We start from the raw sequence: 19,083 nt of genomic DNA, 5'->3' as shown, positions 1-19,083 counted from the left end.
CAATCGCTTTCTACTATTAAATAGGGCACTAGCCACTCCAATTTCAAATCAAATGAGCCCTTTTCGAAGTTTCTACGGCAACTCCTTCGATACGAAGTGCCCAGGTATGGAGAAAAAAAATATATATTGTGCCCACATCAGTTCTTTACTTAGGCAGCGCTATCGCGCTGCCTATGATATCGTTACTATGATACCAGTTTTGATACTTCGATGAACATTTGATTTTTAAAAAAGAGTTGGATTTTGAAATAAGGAATTTTTAAAAACTTGAAACTTTCTGCAATCAAAAACGAACAAAAATTGATTAAAAAAAACTTTCCAAAAAATAAGTTTTTTCAAAAGAAAGCAAAGGCTATTTTAAACTTAAGCTAAGCAGATACAAATAACCGTTAAAATTCAAAATCAAAACGACCAGAAATTACTATTAAAGAATAAATGAAGCCGAACACTAACAGAAATTAAATAAACAATCATAGCAAAAAACATACAACAGGTAATGAAAAAATGAATAAATAGATCTTAAAGCGAGTAATGCTTAGATTGAATATGAAAATCAAGCTTAAAACGAAAAAAAATTGCTATTAAAGTATAAAAGAAACTTAAAACGAACAGAAATTAAATAAACAATCAATGCAAACAATCATACAATAGATACTAATGTAAACGAATAAATAAATCTTAAACTTGAAACGAACAAAAATCAATACAAACAAGAGTTTGGTTATCGCATCCTTCTCTCATTGTAAAAGTCTAAAACCTACTGCGTCACTGGCGCTTTACTGAAAACTATATGCCCGGGTATGGAGAGAAAAAAAAATATATTGTGCCCACATCGTTCTTTACTTAGGCAGCGCTATCGCGCTGCCTATGATATCGTTACTATGATACAAGTTTTTATACTTCGATGAACATTTGATTTTTAAAAAGAGTCGGATTTTGAAATAAGGAATTTTTAAAAACTTGAAACTTTTTGCAATCAAAAACGAACAAGAATTAATTTTAAAAAACTTTCCGAAATATAAGTTTTTCAAAGGAAAGCAAAGGCTATTTTAAACTTAAGCTCAGCAGATACAAATACCTGTTAAAATTCAAAATCAAAACGACCAGAAATTACTATTAAAGAATAAATAAAACCCAAAACGAACAGAAATTAAATAAACAATCATAGCAAAGAACATACAATAAGTAATAAAAAAATGAATAAATATATCTTAAAGCGAGTAATACTTAGATTGAATATAGATTGAATAATCAAGCTTAAAACGAAAACAAAAATTTGCTATTAAAGTATAAAAGAAACTTAAAGCGAACAGAAATTAAATAAACAATCAATGCAAACAAATATACAATAGATATTAATGTAAACGAATAAATAAATCTTAAAACGAGTGAAATTTAAATTGAGTATGCAAATCAAGCTTGAAACGAACAAAAATCAATACAAACAAGAGTTTGGTTATCCTATCCTTCTCTCACTGTAAAATTCTAAAACCTACTGCGTCACTGGCGCTTTACTGAAAACTATATGCGTCTTGAACAGTCTTTGAAAGTATAAACAACATCAAATTGAATAGTTGATATATAATGATATTAATTGTTGAAAGATCCATCAGTTCAAGAATTTATTTCACTGTAATTTTATTTTTATTTTCAATGCTGTAAGAACTGGAAAAGAAAATATTTGTAATACAATTCGTTTCCAGTGAAGCCCCAATGACGCAGCAGGCTTTAGGTTTTTACAGTTAAGGAAGGGGGCATCACCCAAACTCTTGTTCGTAGTGAAACTATATTGGTCTTGAACAATTTTAGAAATTCCTAATAAATTTAACTGAATATTTAATGTATAATGACATTAATTGCTGAAAGCTCATCAGTTCAAAAATGTATTACAATTTTAATGTTTATTTTCAATATTAAGTACAAAACAAAATATTTGTAATAAAATTGGTTTTCAGTAAAGTGCTAATGACGCCAATTTGCATATTCAATTTAAGTTTTACTCGTTTTATGATTTATTTATCCATTTACATTAATATCTTATTGTATGTTAGTAGTATCGAACACAGTCCTACCGGGGATTGCATAAAGCGAACGGGGGATTGTATAAAGCGAACAAACACGCAATATTATTTGACCTATAATGCGACCAGGCAACCAGACAGATTTTTCTAGGTTCAATACCCGGAACTAAAGACCTTAGTACAACGTGTTCAAAGATTTAATGGACTTTCTGTAAAAATACTAGTTTCAGCCGAAGGGTAAATAAACATATCGTTTTGCATAAATTAAGGTGCAATAACTCTTTCTACATCAGTTTGAAAAAACAATTCGAATAGGTAGTCGTTCTTGTTAAATTTATTCGTATTCAAATGGATTGCACCAAGAGATTTCGGGTAAGTGAATATTTTTACTCTTGTATTATAAAAAAACGAGACCTTTTTCGTATAGCTACCTTTAACTATCTAGCATATGGGTTTCTGATTGACAGCCGACTAAATATCTTTCGCAAAATTCACATGTTTTGTAACTACCGTTCAGCTACAAAAGGCAATTTGGGTAAAATGCGTCTTAAGTGCTTTGCAGAAATATCGCTTTATTTAAGACTAAAAATTCATCAATGAGCAATGTACGTCTGTTAAAAACGCAGAATATCTTTCGTATGTTGGGGTGGATGGGGCTTTGGTATTGTGGAGGGGGTTGAGGATTATTAACATTCTGAATAAAAAATCTGTCGGACTTAATATGCAAAATTGTGTTATTTTCATGCATATCATATTTAAAATATAGATAGCTTAGGCTCCGTCTAGGAGTACCAAAATTCTTTCTTTTCACATGAGCTTGCGCAAATAGAATTTCAAATTTAATTCTATTCCCATAAGTTTTAAATCGTGTCATTCATAATTGAAAAAAAAACATACATTTTTCCTTTATCTTGTTTCACGAGAGATAATCGCACAAATTGTGTTATATTTTTTTATGTTACATCGTACTCATGTTATAAACTGTTAGATTAGACTTTTTCTTCCTCGTCTTAGGGGGTCATGTTTCTTTTTTACGACTTTAAGCAGATTTGAAATTATGACGGAAATAATTTATACCCATAAGTTCTAATTGTGTTTTTTCCTACTTGAAAAAGCATACATTTTTTCTTTTATCCTGCATGATGAAAATAAGATTACTACCCTCTATCTATGGAACTTACCTGAGGAAAAAAAACTGAAAATTAATATTTATTCCAGGAGATTTATGGTCAAAGTCATCCTGAGCAAAAACGACCGAAGCTCGATGGCGGGTCTAGCACCCCAGATGTAGACCTAATTAGATCATTGAACATGACCAGGAGGAGTGTAATCACCTATGCACCGCCATCTGATATGCAGGACATTTCTGACGAGTTACATACAATTCCTGGAGTAAGTGCCTTTATCAGATAGTTACGTATATTAGGTAATGGTGTAATTGCGGGTGGGGGAAAAGAGGTGGAGAGGGTGTAAAAAAACCCGATTTCCATTCTACATCAATGAAAATCCTTAATAACCCCATATTTTTTATTCAAATTTAAAAGCACTTGCAATTTCGCATAGCAAAATTCCCTATTAATCGAGTTTATTGTTGTTTAACTCTTAGTTTCGGCTGAGTTAAACTAAAATGTCTTTTTTTTAACTGAATTGATTTAACTGAATTTTTTAACGGAAGTGATTATCTACCGTCTCTTGCTCCGCGCGGGGAAGTCCGCCTCTTTACGCCTTGGTCAATCAGACACAGAGCCCAGTGGCTGTGATTTGCTCGCTTTTGGATACCCGTTTTTCGATCTTGCATAGCTGTAAGCGAGACAATCCTTTGTCGAGGGATTAAGCCAAGGTAAAAATAGCTATTTTTCGTTCGCACTATTTTTCATTATTCATTCGCGACTGTTTGAAAACTATCTTCAAAGCTACAGTTCAGTTCTCTAATTACGAAACAAGAAGGGCTAGATATCCTGAAACTTTTATTTTGGTAATTTCGTAAATCAAGAGTAAACTCATTTCTTTCTCTGGTTGCAGCAAAAAGAGTCATTCGAGATTGTTATCATTTTAACCATTTTAATTGACATGCAAAATAATACATTACGTAGCAAAACCCGATCTAGCCACTTGCCAGTGAAAAGTGAAATCAATGTATAATTCGTCGCTATCTTAATTGAGCAAACTGCAAGACGCGAATGCCGTGTCCTTTAGCTTAGCATTCTTTGAGAAAAAGAGACAATTTTCTTAATTATTAGTTGGACAGGGGGGTTTACACTTAAGCGAAAATTGCACGACGCGAATGCCGGGTGTCTATTAGCTTAGCATTCTATTAGAAAAAGAGAAAATTTTCTTAATTATTAATTGGACAGGGGGTTTTACACTTACGCGAAAATTGCACGACGCGAATGCTGTGTCTTTTTAGCTTAGCATTCTTTCAGAAAAAGAGACAATTTTCTTAATTATTGATTGGACAGTGGGGTTTACACTTCTCGAACTTTGATTACGCTACATATTCTTATTTTTTCCCCTTAATAATTTTATATCAGCTAGTTATATGTGTGTGTGTATTAGCTCATGGGCTAATTGTTGAAGAAGAAGAGGGGTGGAGAGGGACAAAAAAATTCTTTTCTATTTTACATAAATGATCATAGAGCTGATAAATAATTTTTTAAAATAGTGGATACTCCACATGGAAAATAAATCCTGTTTTTACAGATTAACATCGGTGAATTATCGCCTCCATCAACATCAGCTCAAGAATCAGTTATTTTCAATGAGCCTTCACCAGTCCTAACACCGCTAAAAGATTTCCAGGATAGTGTTGTAGTTGATGATAAGGGCCTTTTTAAATGATTGTTTCGGGGATATAGCTAGCCTAGAGGCCTAGAGGATTTAACTAGTGACAAACAGACACGAATGAGGACCAGGAATGGACAAATAGGTTTATGAATGATTATTTAAGTGATATCCCCCCAACTGCATCTAAACAGGGTTTGCATGCTAATATACATAATCAAATTGTGTCACATGACAATGCTGGCTGGCTAGATCAACTATCCCCAAACACCCTGTAAGGTATCCTTAGTGGATTGGGTGATTTCACACCGCGCCCCACCCTCACCATTGCCATTGAACAGACTGGTGGTGGTGGTACTATTGAAGATTTTATGGCACCCCCCACTATTGAGGTTGGCCAGAGTGGTGACAATGAGACATTAGCGTCACCAACATTTACAGTACCAGATTTTTTATTGTCTAACTCTGCCTTGCACTATACTAATGTCTACCCGGCCGTTTTCGGTGACCCCTTTAATTCTTTAATGTCAGGAGGTATAGTAACAGACCCCTTGGCTATCACACATTCCTATGTTAACAAGATTCGAGCCCTTCTTGAACAACAGATGGGGGTGTGGGGAGGGAGAGACAGTTTAAAAGAATCAATACCACGAAAAATATATTTTAATATGAAAATGCGAGCGAACTCTATTCATTATATTTGCATACAGAAATGCTACCAATTCGCCCGCATTTGGCAAATTATGACGAGGTCTTTTTTGGATTGGGTCAACAGTATCATAACTAAACTGGAAAATTATAATGAGGGGGGTAGTGGGTCGGGTGTTTTTTTTTTTTATAAATTAAGAGATAATATTTTTTTATTTAAAAAAAAATTATTTTAAGAGGGGGAGGTGGGAATATTGAATTAAAATATCATTCTGATTTAGAGGGCTGTAAAAAATTGCGGCCTTTCGACCTCTGCAAAAAGAAGCTTCTAAGAAAAAGTTGGATGAATTAGCAGCTAATGGGGATGGGTCAAAGTTTCCTAAAGTAGATTTCTATTGTTTCCAGTAACACTAAAAGGGATAGATATTTTTGAGCGAGCTAATGAACATTTAAAGATTACTGTTACGGTGTTACAGTATGAAACAGAATTTGAAGAGGGTCAGAGTTCTGATAAAAAGGGTGTATTTTTTCCAGTTAGGGCTCTGTCTATTGAATCAGTGAAGCATTGGGTGTGGCTTCTATACACGCTTCCTTCAGAGCCTGATTCAATAGGACATTTTAATCCAATCACGGATATAAGTAGAGTTTTAAGTGAGGGTAAACATCGGGGGGGGGGGGTATGCTACTATTGTCCAACATGCCTTTCCCGATTCCGTAGTGATTTAAAGCTAAAGCTTCACATTAAACACTGTAAACGTCATGGATACCAGGCTGTGAAAACAGTTAGCGGAGATATGCCGATCTTGCGTTTTAAGAACTTCCAAAACTCACTCCTGGAGAGCAACAATATCGCTTTGGACTACGAGGCCAAACTCACAGATGCATACGATTCGTCAAATCCAAACCGTGTTAAAATACATAAAGCCATTGGGGTCTCTTACGCTCATGCTCAAAGAGACTCTGGTAATACCATGCAAGTGCTGGATGTAGTTGAGTCATTGGGTGGGGAAGACTTCATGCGCACGGGATTGACCAGTCTGATTAAAATAGCGAATGGCGCAATTTCTCGCCTACGCTACACACACTATCCTATGGTTCTATCACCAGATGACAGATTCGGCATTAAAAATCACAAAATATGTTGGGTTTGCAAGGAGGATTTTGATAATGGTATTGGGGGAAAGGTGATGATAATCGACCCAGATCACTTGTGGAAGGAAGTTACATCAAAAGGGAGTAAATCTCGGGGGGTGGCCCATCAGTCATGCAATATAAAAGTTAGACAACAATATTTCGTGCTGGTTTTTATGCAAAATTTCATTTACGATATAAAGTTTATTGTACCGGCGTTGGCTCGCAAAGCCAAGGGGGGAGTTGTAGATAACGCATGGGTAGATGGTTCTTTTTCCTATAATATCATACCTAAATCATCGGAAAAGCTGCTGCTGCTACAATTCCTGTGGAAAACAGTTGACAAGGGTAACACGTGCCTAAATTAAATCCCCTTTTTAGACTCTTTCAGTTTCTTCCCCAAGTCTCAGTTTTTTCCCCAAGTCTCTAAGTCAATTGATTCAGGTACAGAAAAACAACAATTTTGATAGTTTCTTCCTTCTTAAACAGCGTGTCTCCGATGATGAAATGTATGATATATTAAAGTGTAAGGGCATATACGCACATGAGTACTACAAATCCACTTTGAGGCTAGATGAGGCGTCATTACCGTCTATCGACCCATTTCACAATTCCCTTACGGTTAGTCAATGCACAATTGGCGACTATGAATTTGCCAAGAGGGTTTGGGCAAAGGGAGGATGTAAAAATGGGTGGGATTACTATAAACTATACTTGCCTAGTGATGTATTGACTCTTCTGGATATTGTGTGCAAAAACACGGACAAAATCTATGGGGAATTTGGGTTGGATTTAGGGTATTATTTTTCCACTCCTCATCTGGTGATGGACTTGATTCTTAAAATTAGCAAAGCAGAAATAGGTATGGTCACCGACGTGGATCAGCATCTATTTGCAGAGAGATCAATGAGAGGAGGGTATATTTTTCACGGAGACCGTGTCTTGAAAATTGATCTGACCAGACTGCCCATCGATGAAAAGTCAGATGCAGTTTTTTGGGATATGAAGTCCCTTTAGCCGTTCGCGGTATCTCACTACTGTTTGCCATGTGGTAATTACAAATGACTTAACGATACTTGTGCTTTGAATACCCCCAACATTGCTACCGTTCAGGAGAAAGGGACCCAAGGATGGTTTTGTGAAATTGACGGTGAAATCCCCATGGAAATCTATGACTCGGTAAGACTTTGTTTTCCTGTGCATAAATAGAACGGTGGGTAAGAACTCTCTGAGTCCCTACAAGTTGTCCTTATTAGAGGATGGGAGTATGCACTGGGTGCCTTCAAAGCAAAAACTTATTGCTGACCTTAACCCAAAACAGAATATCGTTGTTCATTACGTGGTGTCCAATGGTTTCAAAGTCAAAAAGATTAATAGAGCCCTCCAATTTGATCAAAAGCCCTAAATGAAACGCTTATTGACACCTTTGTGAGTAAACGTTCACAAGCGAAAATGAAGGTTGAAAAAGAAATCTATAAACTCATTTTGAACTCAGCCTTCGCTAAAATGTGCGAGAGCGTACGAAACAGAAGTCGCTGTGACATTGTAACCAATCCTAAAGATTTGCTCGAATCATCGCCGACCGAACTTCACATCTTTCACAATCATAGACTCGGATATGGTGCTCCTACATCGCAAGAAAAGAAACGTTATTTTAAATAAAAAATATTGCAGGCGGGAGTGCAATAACAGAAATTTCAAAAAAACTCATGTTGTCATTTTATTATAATGTACGCAAGGTACAATGGCCGATTGAAGGACAAGTTCAAGTGTATTATGGAGACGCTGATTTATTCCTGCTAAAAGTTAAAACCAAAAATTTGTTCAATGATTTGGAAAATGGAGAGAACATTAGCTCTCGGATGGACTACACCAACTAGAATGAATCCCTCTATCCAGATCTAGTGAAACGCCAGGCCCCAAATCAATTGTTAATGCTAAAATCTGAAACGGGAAGCGATCTGATATCCAGTGGTGTGTTTCCTGGACCGAAGGTATACTGTATGGAAACGCGCAACAAGGATATCAAACAAGTTTGCAAGGGGATGCCTACACACTTTGTAAAACATATTTTCAATATGAGTGTTTATAGAAACTGTGTGGAACGTAGTTTAGTCCCAAGAGCGAAAGTCACGGCGATTCGCTCTTTACAATTTAAAAACTACACAGTTAGAGTTGAGAAAAACGCCATGCCAGCAATATCAGACAAAGTTGATGAACTTGAGGATGGTGTGAAGGTACTTCCACACGGACACTATCTAATTTCAGATCGAGTTGAATTTAGAGAGTATAAAAAACAACTCGGTCTCAATAAATTAACTTAAATTCATTCGTAATACACGGTGGGTGGCAAATGGGTGGTTTTGGGAATTTTTTTATTTATTTTTTTTTATCAGAATATATACACGTTCAAAGTGCGTATGCAAGGCAGAGTTATTTCTTCATAATTTAATGTTCCCGGCCCGCGCCCACTGCAGCGGGCACCCCGCACTTTCTGGCTCGGCCGCCGCAGCGGCCGCCCCCGGGGGTTGGGGGGGGAGTCCTATTTCAAATTAAAAATGTTCTTTATTAAATGTATTTTTTGTAAGTAAAATAAATAAAAAAAGTAATATTATTTTAAGTGTAGGCTATTTATTGTTTAATAAAAAGGTGTTTTTTCCCAGTGCCTATTTCAAATAAATGTATTATTTTTTGTAAATAAATGAAAAAATCTCAATTAAGTTTATTTATTAAATATAAAGTGCAGCTTTTGTTTTTGTAAATAAAATAAAATCTTGATTATGTATATTTTTGTTGAAGAAGAAAGTGCGTTTTTCTAATTGCATTATTATTATTTGTAAAGTGCGACTTTTATGTTAAAAATAAAATAAAATATGATTCTTTATTGGTTTTGTTCTTTGAACGGTGGAGTAGTAATAGGGAAATTATTTAGTCATTAGACATCTATAGTTTACAGTTAGTTGTAGGTGAGCTGTTGAAGCGAACAGCAATATGTATTAATTTAAAACACCATTCAGATCGTTTCTGTGTGGTCAATCAATGCCAGGCAAAACGACACTCTTAACTAAAATAATTAAAAATTGTGATAAAATTTTTACGGAAAAGTCGAAGAAAATCTACTATTGCTACAGTGTTTGGCAGGATTTATACGATAAAATAAAAGCTATTGCTGTATCGGGGGTGGTGCAGATACAATTTATACACGGACTTGATATTTTCGACATTATTGAACTAAACTCTTGGCTAACTACTGACGATTTAGCTGAATTCATGGAACAATTGTCCCAGGAAACGCTACAATTGTTTACTATTTGTTTACATCGTGAGCAGGTTTCCTTTACTATAGTTTTACACATTCTCTTTCATTAGAGCAAGTATATGCGAAAATTTGCATGGAACTGTACCTACTATATCATCTACAGAGTTGTTCGTGATTCTAGCTCGCTAATAACCTCCCATAAACAAATATATCCCGGTGCTCCAAAATTTCCACTCTCAGCGTACGATCAGGCAACTAATAAACTCTACGGCTACATTCTATTGAATCTTAATCAAAATACACCCGAGGATTTACGTGTAATCACAGATATTTTTGACAATGAAATTACTGTATATCTCCCAGTAAACAGTAAAAAGGGCTATTAGTCACCATTATGACACTGAAGAAACTACATGAAAATAGACACTTATTTTTCTTTCTGAGCACTTCAAAACCCCCACTTAGGAAAGCCATACTCATACTTGGTATTGAAAACGATTTCATTAATCTAATATCTGAACTTTGTTTAAATTTAACCGAGGGCAACGTTCAACTGCCAGAAGTAGTGAAGCAACAGGCAAAGCAACATCGTTCCATTGTACGTGCATTGGCTTGTAAAAAGGAAGGAAAAAAATTTAAAAGGAAACTTCTTCTTCAGGCGGGTGGTAGCTTTTTTACACTTTTACTGCCAATAATTGCAGGACTTGTAAACAGTTTTCTCTAGATGGCTAAACCCTATAAATTGGCTCCAATAGAACTCCAATAGAACAATAGAACTTCTGCTGCTGCTGGAACACAATTAAAGAAGGAGGAATTTGATTCAATAGTGTCGAGCGTTGGAAATCTAATGCCACACTCATATTGTTAAAAAATTACACGACACAGAACATATATCATGGAAAGTGGTCAAGATAATATTCAACTTGATAGCAATAGAAAAGAGAATATAATGCAAGCGAAGAGCTAAAATATACTTGCTTTGATCTATTATATGGTTACAAATAAAGGACTTTTATCATTTGATAGACATTTATACAACTTTCTAAATACATTAAACTTCCCCAAAAGTCTTATTAGCAATAGGCAAATTCTAGAAAAAATTAAATGAACATAGTCCATCGTCATCATCATTATCAACATCAAAAAAAGCAAAAGAAGAAGAAGAAGAAACAGGTGAAGACTTTAAATCAATCTTGGAAAATATTAGCACACCTAGTGAAAACAATGATTTGACAATGAGGACAAGACTGCTGATAGCTAGACAAAAGCGGAGACGTATTCATATCAATTCAACGTCACCATCATCACTCACTTGTATACAAAAGGGTAGTGGACGTTACATTACCTGTTTGCGTTCAAAATGGTTGAAGTTCTGAAACGTGTTTATGAAAATATTGCTGAAGTGGAAAGTTTAAGTTCCTCCACCACTCTTTCCAAAGTCACTGGTGTTCACACTAGCAGGGTACAAGACTATCAACAAAATGAATCAAGTTACATTCTGCATAGAAATCAAAGGCTTCGTGCTAATCATTATCGAAAAACTAAAGGCTTTTTCCCACTGCATATAATGCAAGCAGATCTCTTAACTCTAGATGAGATTTAAAGATGCCACGATACACCAAACAAGTACATTTTCCTTGCAATCAGTGATTTTAGTCGCTATGCATATGCCATTCCAATGCGGACAAAGAGAGGTGTTGAAGTTGCTCAGGCTATAGAAAGTATTCTTGAACTGGATCGGATAAAAAATTCAAACCAATCTGGGTAATGAATTTATAAATCTAAATTTTAAAAAGTTACTCATGGAATGCCGTACAATGCTCTATCATTGTCATATTCAACAGAAAGTAGCATTGATTAACCATCGGAAAAGAGAAATTTGTCTTTTAATTTCAAGGTTCTACACAGTGAAAAATACAGATGCTTTCGGTAGAAGCCTTTATCCTATAATATTGATTAGCTATCAGCGAGCTTATTGATCATTGTCCAACTCAACAACAAAGGAAGTTCATCATTCTGATCATAATACATTTGATACTTTTCTGAACAAGTATTCAAATGAAATGATTCTGAAGAAAAAATTCAATGTTGGTGATACTGTTTGAATTAATACAACAACTAATGCTTTTGAAAAGGTCAATTACTTGTGGTCCACTAAACTTTTTAAAGTGGCAAAAATGCTAGACACCAAACCCATAACTTATCGTCTACGAGACACCAAAGACGATGAGATTCTCGGCGGCTTTTATGACTATGACCAACAAAAAGTTAAAAATAATAGTGAAATATATCAAATTGAAAAGATATTAAAGAGCCTTACTCACAGGGGCAAGAAACAGTTACTTGTTCATTGGCCAGGATACAACTCTGATTTTTATTCTTGGATTGGTGTTGAAGACATTAGCAATGCCCAATGATTTTTATGTAACATTTATGTCCAACGTCTCCGACCCTCTCTACAATGATTTGAATAAAACAAGAGATTTTTGGACGAAACTCTCTCCCACCATCAAATTCGATGGTTGGTATGAAGTGGCTCTTGTCGACTGCATTCTCAAAAATACCTATGATATCCTGAGAAAAGATCGTATATATGATATAAAAATTAGACCCCATGATTGGCCACTCCTTAGCGATCAATATGATGATCGGCCACTCGTTAGCGATCGAGATAAAATTGAAGAGATCAATTCATTTGAATATCCATATGTTGTATTGCCATATGAGGAACTCAAATATGTGAGAGATTTGTGTCGTACTACCAATAAAAGAATTTCCGCTCGTAAAAAAGGAGCCTTTCAATTCAACTATTCAAAGGAAAATGGCAGGATCTACTGGAGGCAAAAAAATACTGCCACTACAGGTACTGTAACTAATGACGCTAAGGGTATTAAGGTAAAACTCTTAGGGAACGCTTAGGGGGAGTTTCAGTTCAACTCTAAAACTATATTCATGCCGGTTTTCAAAAGGACATATAAACAGTATAATAGGCAGCGCCGCTCTATAATAGCTACCAATTTCATTGAAACTTTAGAAAAATAATTTGATTCGAAACTAAAATTTCTAGTGCCTGTTTCAAAAACAGACAAAAAATGTGGTTTGTGGTCTATTTGCAATGAGTGACAACAGGTGCTGACCAAAGTTAGTAATTCGGTCAGAAATTGTGTCAACAATTTTTCTTTATTTAAAAAAAATGTGGGATAGCAAGTGTCTTCGTCAAAACTGTTTTGGATTCACTGTAAACAAAAATAAAAAGAGCAAACAAATAAGAGCAGGTACGTCTATAATAATTATCTCAAAAAGATAAAATTTTATTGTGTTTAATTAAAACAATAAGGACAAATTGCCAATTTTAAATTGGCACTTTACACTATCATAGACAGCGCGATAGCGCAGCGTAAGTAAAGAGCGATGTGGGCACAATGTATTATTTATTTATTTTTGGTTTTAGACCAGGGCACTTCGTATAGAAGGGGTTGTAGAAATTTCGAAAGGGGCTCATTCTACTGGAAATTGTAACATCTAGTGTCCTTTTTAATGGCCAAAATTGCTTGGAAGTTACCCCAACCCCAAAATCCCCAAAATAGCCCAACCCCGTCCATCATTTTCCCAAATATATCCAATCAAAATGTTTTGATAGCCATTTTGTTCAGCGTATTTGAAAGGTCCAGGAAGTTTGTCTTTGAAGATGACAATCCCCCCACAGCCTTCATGGTAAGGGTTGTAAGTTATGTACCAGGGGCATATAAGGTTTTTTTATGAAAAGGGTAGTCGTACAAACCTCAGAGCGGGCTCATTGGATTGGAAATCAGAAGTTCTAGTGTCTTTTTTAAGAGTCAAAGTGATCCAAGGGCAACTAGCTGCCTCCCACATTTTCGGTCTATTTTCTCCAAATGCATCCGACAGAAATTTTGAGATAGCCATTTGTTCAAAAACAATCCAAAGATCACCTAACATGGCCCTTTGGGCCGACACAACCCCCAGAGTTTCGGGCAAGGGTTATAAGTTATACCCTAGGGGCATATAAGGTTTTATGGAGAGGGTGGTTGCGTGAACTTTAAAATAAACTCATTTGATTGGGAATCTAAAGTTCTTGTTCCCCGTTAAGAGTCAAAAGTGATGGAGGGCAACTACCCCTCCCCCTTCCTGACGCCCACTTTTCCCTAAAGACATCTGATAAAAATTGTGAGATAAACATTTTGTTCATAATAGTCCAAAGAGTATATAACAATGTCTTTAGGGTGGACAAAACCCTTCAGAGCCCATGGGTAAGGGTCGTAAGTTATACCCCGGGGCAGACAAGATTTATATGGGACAGGCGATCGTATAAACTTCGGATCGAATGGGAGTGATTTGACTGAAAGTGGGAAGATCTAATGCATTTTAAAGAGTCAAATTGAATGGGGGGCAACCAGCCCATGCCCCACAAGCCTATCGTTCCCCAAAACACATCCAATCAAAATTTAAGAGAGCTATTTTTTTAGCATTGTTGAAAGGTCCAGTAGTTATGTCTTTGAGGATGTCAACCTCCCCAAAGTCCTCAGAACAAGGGCTATAAGTTAGGCAATTCGTTCATTGTTTACATATAGTATAGTAGATATGGTATTCTGGATTAGCTCATGGCCATAGGAATCAGTGAACCGTATCAAGGCAATGTTCTTTTGATTTTCATGCTTATGATGAATTTGCTCTCAGCTATAGGAAGCAGTGAACCGTATCAAGGCAACGTTTTTTTTTATTTTCATGCTTATTCTGGACTGGCTAATGGCCATAGGAAGCAGTGAACTGTATCAAGGCAATGTTCTTTTGATTTTCATGCTTATAATGAATTTGCTTATGGCCATAGGAAGCAGTGAACCGTATCAAGGCAATGTTCTTTTAATTTTCATACTTATTCTGGATTTGCTCTCAGCTATAGGAAGCAGTGAACCGTATCAATGCAATGCTCTTTTGATTTTCATGCTTATTATGGATTTGCTTATGGCCATAGGAAGCAGTGAACCGTAACAAGGCAATGCTCTTTTGATCTTCATGCTTTAGACATTTGAATAGCTTACATTGATTAAAGTTCGAAAAACCTTCTATTATTAAACATGAGTGGTTTTACACTATTGCAACTTGAAGGAATTGACAATAATGATATGAATACGAGAGTCCCCAATGTAGCAGTGGAAATAGCAAAGGATTGTCGGCTAACGTTTGAGTGCGACGATATGTTTGGTAGATATGTTATATCTTTGAGTAAATTGAAGTTGGAAGAACAATTGTGCTTTACAGCTAATGTTAACATTATGAATATATCCAGACTACAACTTGGATCGAACGCAATCATGAAGCACAATGAGGATAATGGATTGGGAAATCTTGTGAAAAAAAGAATGAAAACGTATATGTTACTTTATTGTTACATTTCTGACAAATAAAAATGTTTTATAATGATTTTTTTCGGTCTAGACATTTTTAATTAGTCTTTTAATAGAATAAAACTAATTTTTTCTATGAGTTAGTTTAGTTTATAATTGATAGTGTGAGTGTCAAGAACAAAAAAAATGGATGGATTTGAGAAAAAACAAATAATGCAGAATTTTGTTACATTGGAAATATGTTTAATCTAAATGACTAGTTTCAAAATTTATCAGTGCAAAAGAAAATATTCTCTCAAAGAATGCTTCACAATATCACGAATAACCAACCATCATCTTTTAATTATTGTATGAGCCTTTTACGTTGTGGGTCAAATGCATTTACTCAATTTATTGACATACTAATCAAAACAAATCAAAATTATATTGTGGATTTGCTATTGAACACTGTCTAAACAGTCCATGTTGATTCAAAAGTCCACCCGAATGATCGTTTTATAAGAATAGCAAACAAGTTGACAATTTAAAAAAAAAGTCCAAACGGGATTTAATTGATTTTGAAGTGAGACACCACTCAATTACTCTCTCTCTCTCTCTAGAAGTAAAAAAACATTCCTTTTTGATCGCAAGTTAGTTTCTATTTGGCAGTGCAACAGACAACAGTGAAGAAATGCACTACACCTGTCCACTATGTTGGGTAGTTGGTCTTCCTGTGAGAATTGCACTGTCACAGATGAATATAATGAAAAGTTTAGATTGTGCAATCCATGTAAAGTGCATAGAGGATATGCAGTTCCTATTAAGGACTGTAATTCGAGTCTTGAAAAAGTTTGTGATTCCCACGGTAGAGGTTTCCTACACTCAAACTGCCACAATGATAAATGTGATCAGTTGGAAAATACTTATCCAGGTATGATTAGAAAAAACCCCTCAACAAACATTTAGTTTACTCATAAGAGACTGATATCGTCTTGGATTTAAATTGTTTGGGAAGAAGAATTTGGTCCACGTTTCAGTTGTCAAAACAACAAGAAAGTATGCTTTCTACGTATTCGTTGTGAAGACAATGGTAGTTATGATTATGATTATGAGTCTACAGATTTTTATTTGGCTGTTACAGAGAGTGATTCTTCATTCGAAAATTTTGTTTGTGACATTAAAGCAAATAAACAAATTGAAACAAGTGAATTTTACAATATGAAAGGAAAAAGTATCATTGACTTCACAAAGAGATATGATAAGAGGGAAACTAAGTTGTATTGTAGTAAATGCAATCCTGACTTTTCCCAACATGACCAATACAAGGTGAATGCATATGATCTACAACCGCTAGTCGTTGCCGACGACGATGAATCCCTACATGTAGAAGAAAAAATCTAAAGAAAACGAAAGACTTTTTTTATACACATATATTTTATTAATAAACAAATTTACAAACATTATTAGAACATTTTATTCTTAGAGCACTTCAATAGATATTATACAGATAGGAGAGGGCATTTTCCACAATGAAATCATTCAGGCGAGGATCAGCCACGTAAATCTTGATAAGATCCTTGTATGTATATCCGCGACATTGGAAAACAAAATAAAATAGTAGGCTACACGAAAGCCACAACTTATGGTCGTAAAATCTTGTACACTATCTGGTTTTGAACAAGAGATTTACCCTTGCTTTAAATATAGGCGCTGATTTGAGGGGTGTAGAATGTATATGGAAAGCCAAGAGGATCGAAAATTCAATACTTTTCCTAGTTTGAAATATGCATAGCCAGTGACCAGTATTTATTATATTCGACGGACTGCTATTAACAATGATAATAGCATGGTTATCATTTTGAATTTTTTCAAGAAAATCCGAGGGTATACAATAGGATTTGTATTTGGACATGAAAGAGGCCAAGTTAAAATATCAATTATTTAATTTGTATTCCTGGTGCCAAGTCTAGTAGAAAACTCCTGTCAGGGGTGATCTCCCAATAGGTTTCAAATTAACTCAGTGATATTAACGTGATACTTTCAATCAAAGCGTCAGCGAATGTGCAATGTAAACGTACATTCCCACTTCTAACAACACTCATATCTTGAGTGCCTTACAAGTCCAAAACAATTACACCATGATTTTTTGAAAACATTGAATTTGTTAATTCATTTTCAAATAGTTGTGAATCGTGATCTAGTGATTGCATTTGCATAGTCAATTCAAACAGAGCTCTGTACGATTTTTATCAAACGATAAAGTGTACAGGGGAATTCCGTTCACCTTGGACACAAGGCTGTATAAGCCGAAAAATTAAAATCGTAGGGAGGTGCGGTCCAGGATCCAACGGCACTGGCAATCTTCACATAGGCCAAGGCGAGTTTTGAGGGGATTTCTCCATTGATAAATGACAAATCGGTATAACTACAAGAAACGGTGGCAATTTGACGTTGATTGGTGACTGTGTGGGCGACAAGAAGTTTGATATTGTTACAATTGGCTCTCAGTTTTTCCACTGCCAATGCAACAGAGCTCATCACCTGTTATTTTCGAACATGAAGAATTGCTGAAGTGATATTGACATTTGCATCATTTGCAGCAGGTGTTTTTTCTCAAAATGAAACTGACTGGAGCTAGTTGTAACTTTATGTCAATTTTAACGTTGGGAGGCAACCATTGAGGTATATTAAATATTTAATGATTTAATTTTCCAACTAAATGATGCTCTTTGGTGACTGCAGCAGCTAACTCACCATCAGTATCAAAATTCAATCTATATTCATAGCCCATTGCCTGTTCTCTCAACTCCTTGTATGACTTTGGAGTCATCAACATAAATTGTATGTAGCTTGCATAGTTTCATAAATTATTGGTAGTGCTCATCAATGTTCCGTTATTGAATGCATTAATTTGTCTGAACAAGTTGTGTAAGATACAGTTTTCATAGGATAGATCGTCGATAGCGATGGGAGTTTGATTGTCAGACTTTTTCTACGCCACAACATTTAAACCAATATATGTGGATGATAAATTGATGAAATAATCTTCATTGGAAAATATTTGAAAGTGTATATTTTCTGACAGGGGTTGTTGAGGATGAGATTGTTCATAGTAGCCATACTTGACACTGACATCAACCTTTTTAGCATTGAATAGATTCAATGACGAGGTAATTGATGGATGCGATTCTTTGTGGGGGAGATAGGTCATCTTAAGAGAAGAAAACCTTCTTTGATCTAACAATCTTTTCTTCTTATTGCTCTTCTTTTTTTCTTCAAAGTCGTTGCTGATGTCTTTCGCTTCCCACCTGGGTAGAGAATGATGAGTGAATGACTACCACGCACCCTTTTTAATCCCTCCTCATTTTGCTGAGATTTTAATTGTTCTCCAACAGCTCTTGCTGAAGATGCATTCCAATCACTTTCACTTGGCAAAATATCTTCTTTGCGAGACTTAGGACTCCTTTTCTTTTTAATATACTTCCAGACTGCATTTGGTTCATCTTCAAGCACTTAGCAATTCTGGTCTATCAAATCAATTCTGTGTTTAGCTAGAGTCTTAGCAAATTTCTCCTTGGTGCAAAACCTGATGCTGTTCAAGACACCTAGGCGAGGGTGCACGCACTCGTTCCATAATGTATACCATAATTTTGACCGGCTACAAGACTCGGCCAACCGAAAGTTTTGGGGCCACTGTGGATTTCCACTTCCAATTCACACTTTACGGGTTGGAACTACAGTCTTTCCAGCATAGCGCAGGGCATGAGTGATTTCTGCACGGTAATTGTTTAGGAGTATCTGCTTCTCATTGTCAGGAACAGACGAACCTTGTTGAAGCAGTTGAAATGGGATTTTTATCTTTCCAAGTATATGATCACATACATACTTGAAAAGTGCAGAG

At 35.5% G+C, this 19,083-nt stretch overlaps 2 protein-coding genes across 3 annotated transcripts in view; one reads left to right on the top strand and one right to left on the bottom strand.

Moving 5' to 3' along the window:
* The window catches only part of LOC148944155 (uncharacterized), a 131,171-nt gene that overhangs the window by 100,576 nt on the left and 11,512 nt on the right, over positions 1–19,083 (bottom strand). The window lies entirely within an intron of this gene.
* On the top strand, positions 2,341–4,859 carry LOC148944156 (uncharacterized). The gene is made up of 3 exons (XM_089099842.1): positions 2,341–2,393; positions 3,240–3,413; positions 4,722–4,859. Exons 1-3 carry the CDS (start codon positions 2,370–2,372, stop codon positions 4,857–4,859), a joined length of 336 nt encoding a protein of 111 aa, XP_088955968.1. The 5' UTR covers positions 2,341–2,369.

The sequence above is a fragment of the Artemia sp. Qi Xiang Cuo genome, chromosome 14 (genome assembly GCF_049724085.1).
Source record: "Artemia sp. Qi Xiang Cuo chromosome 14, ASM4972408v1, whole genome shotgun sequence".
NCBI classification, from domain to species: Eukaryota; Metazoa; Arthropoda; class Branchiopoda; order Anostraca; family Artemiidae; genus Artemia; species Artemia sp. Qi Xiang Cuo.
This window is presented reverse-complemented; position numbering and strand designations above follow the sequence as displayed.

Excerpts from the sequence above, each read along its gene's own strand:
- LOC148944156 (XM_089099842.1), top strand. The coding sequence starts at position 2,370 with ATGGATTGCACCAAGAGATTTCGG. Across the intron at positions 2,394-3,239 it reads ATTGCACCAAGAGATTTCGG|GAGATTTATGGTCAAAGTCA; the intron begins GTAAGTGAATAT and ends TATTTATTCCAG. Across the intron at positions 3,414-4,721 it reads AGTTACATACAATTCCTGGA|ATTAACATCGGTGAATTATC; the intron begins GTAAGTGCCTTT and ends CTGTTTTTACAG.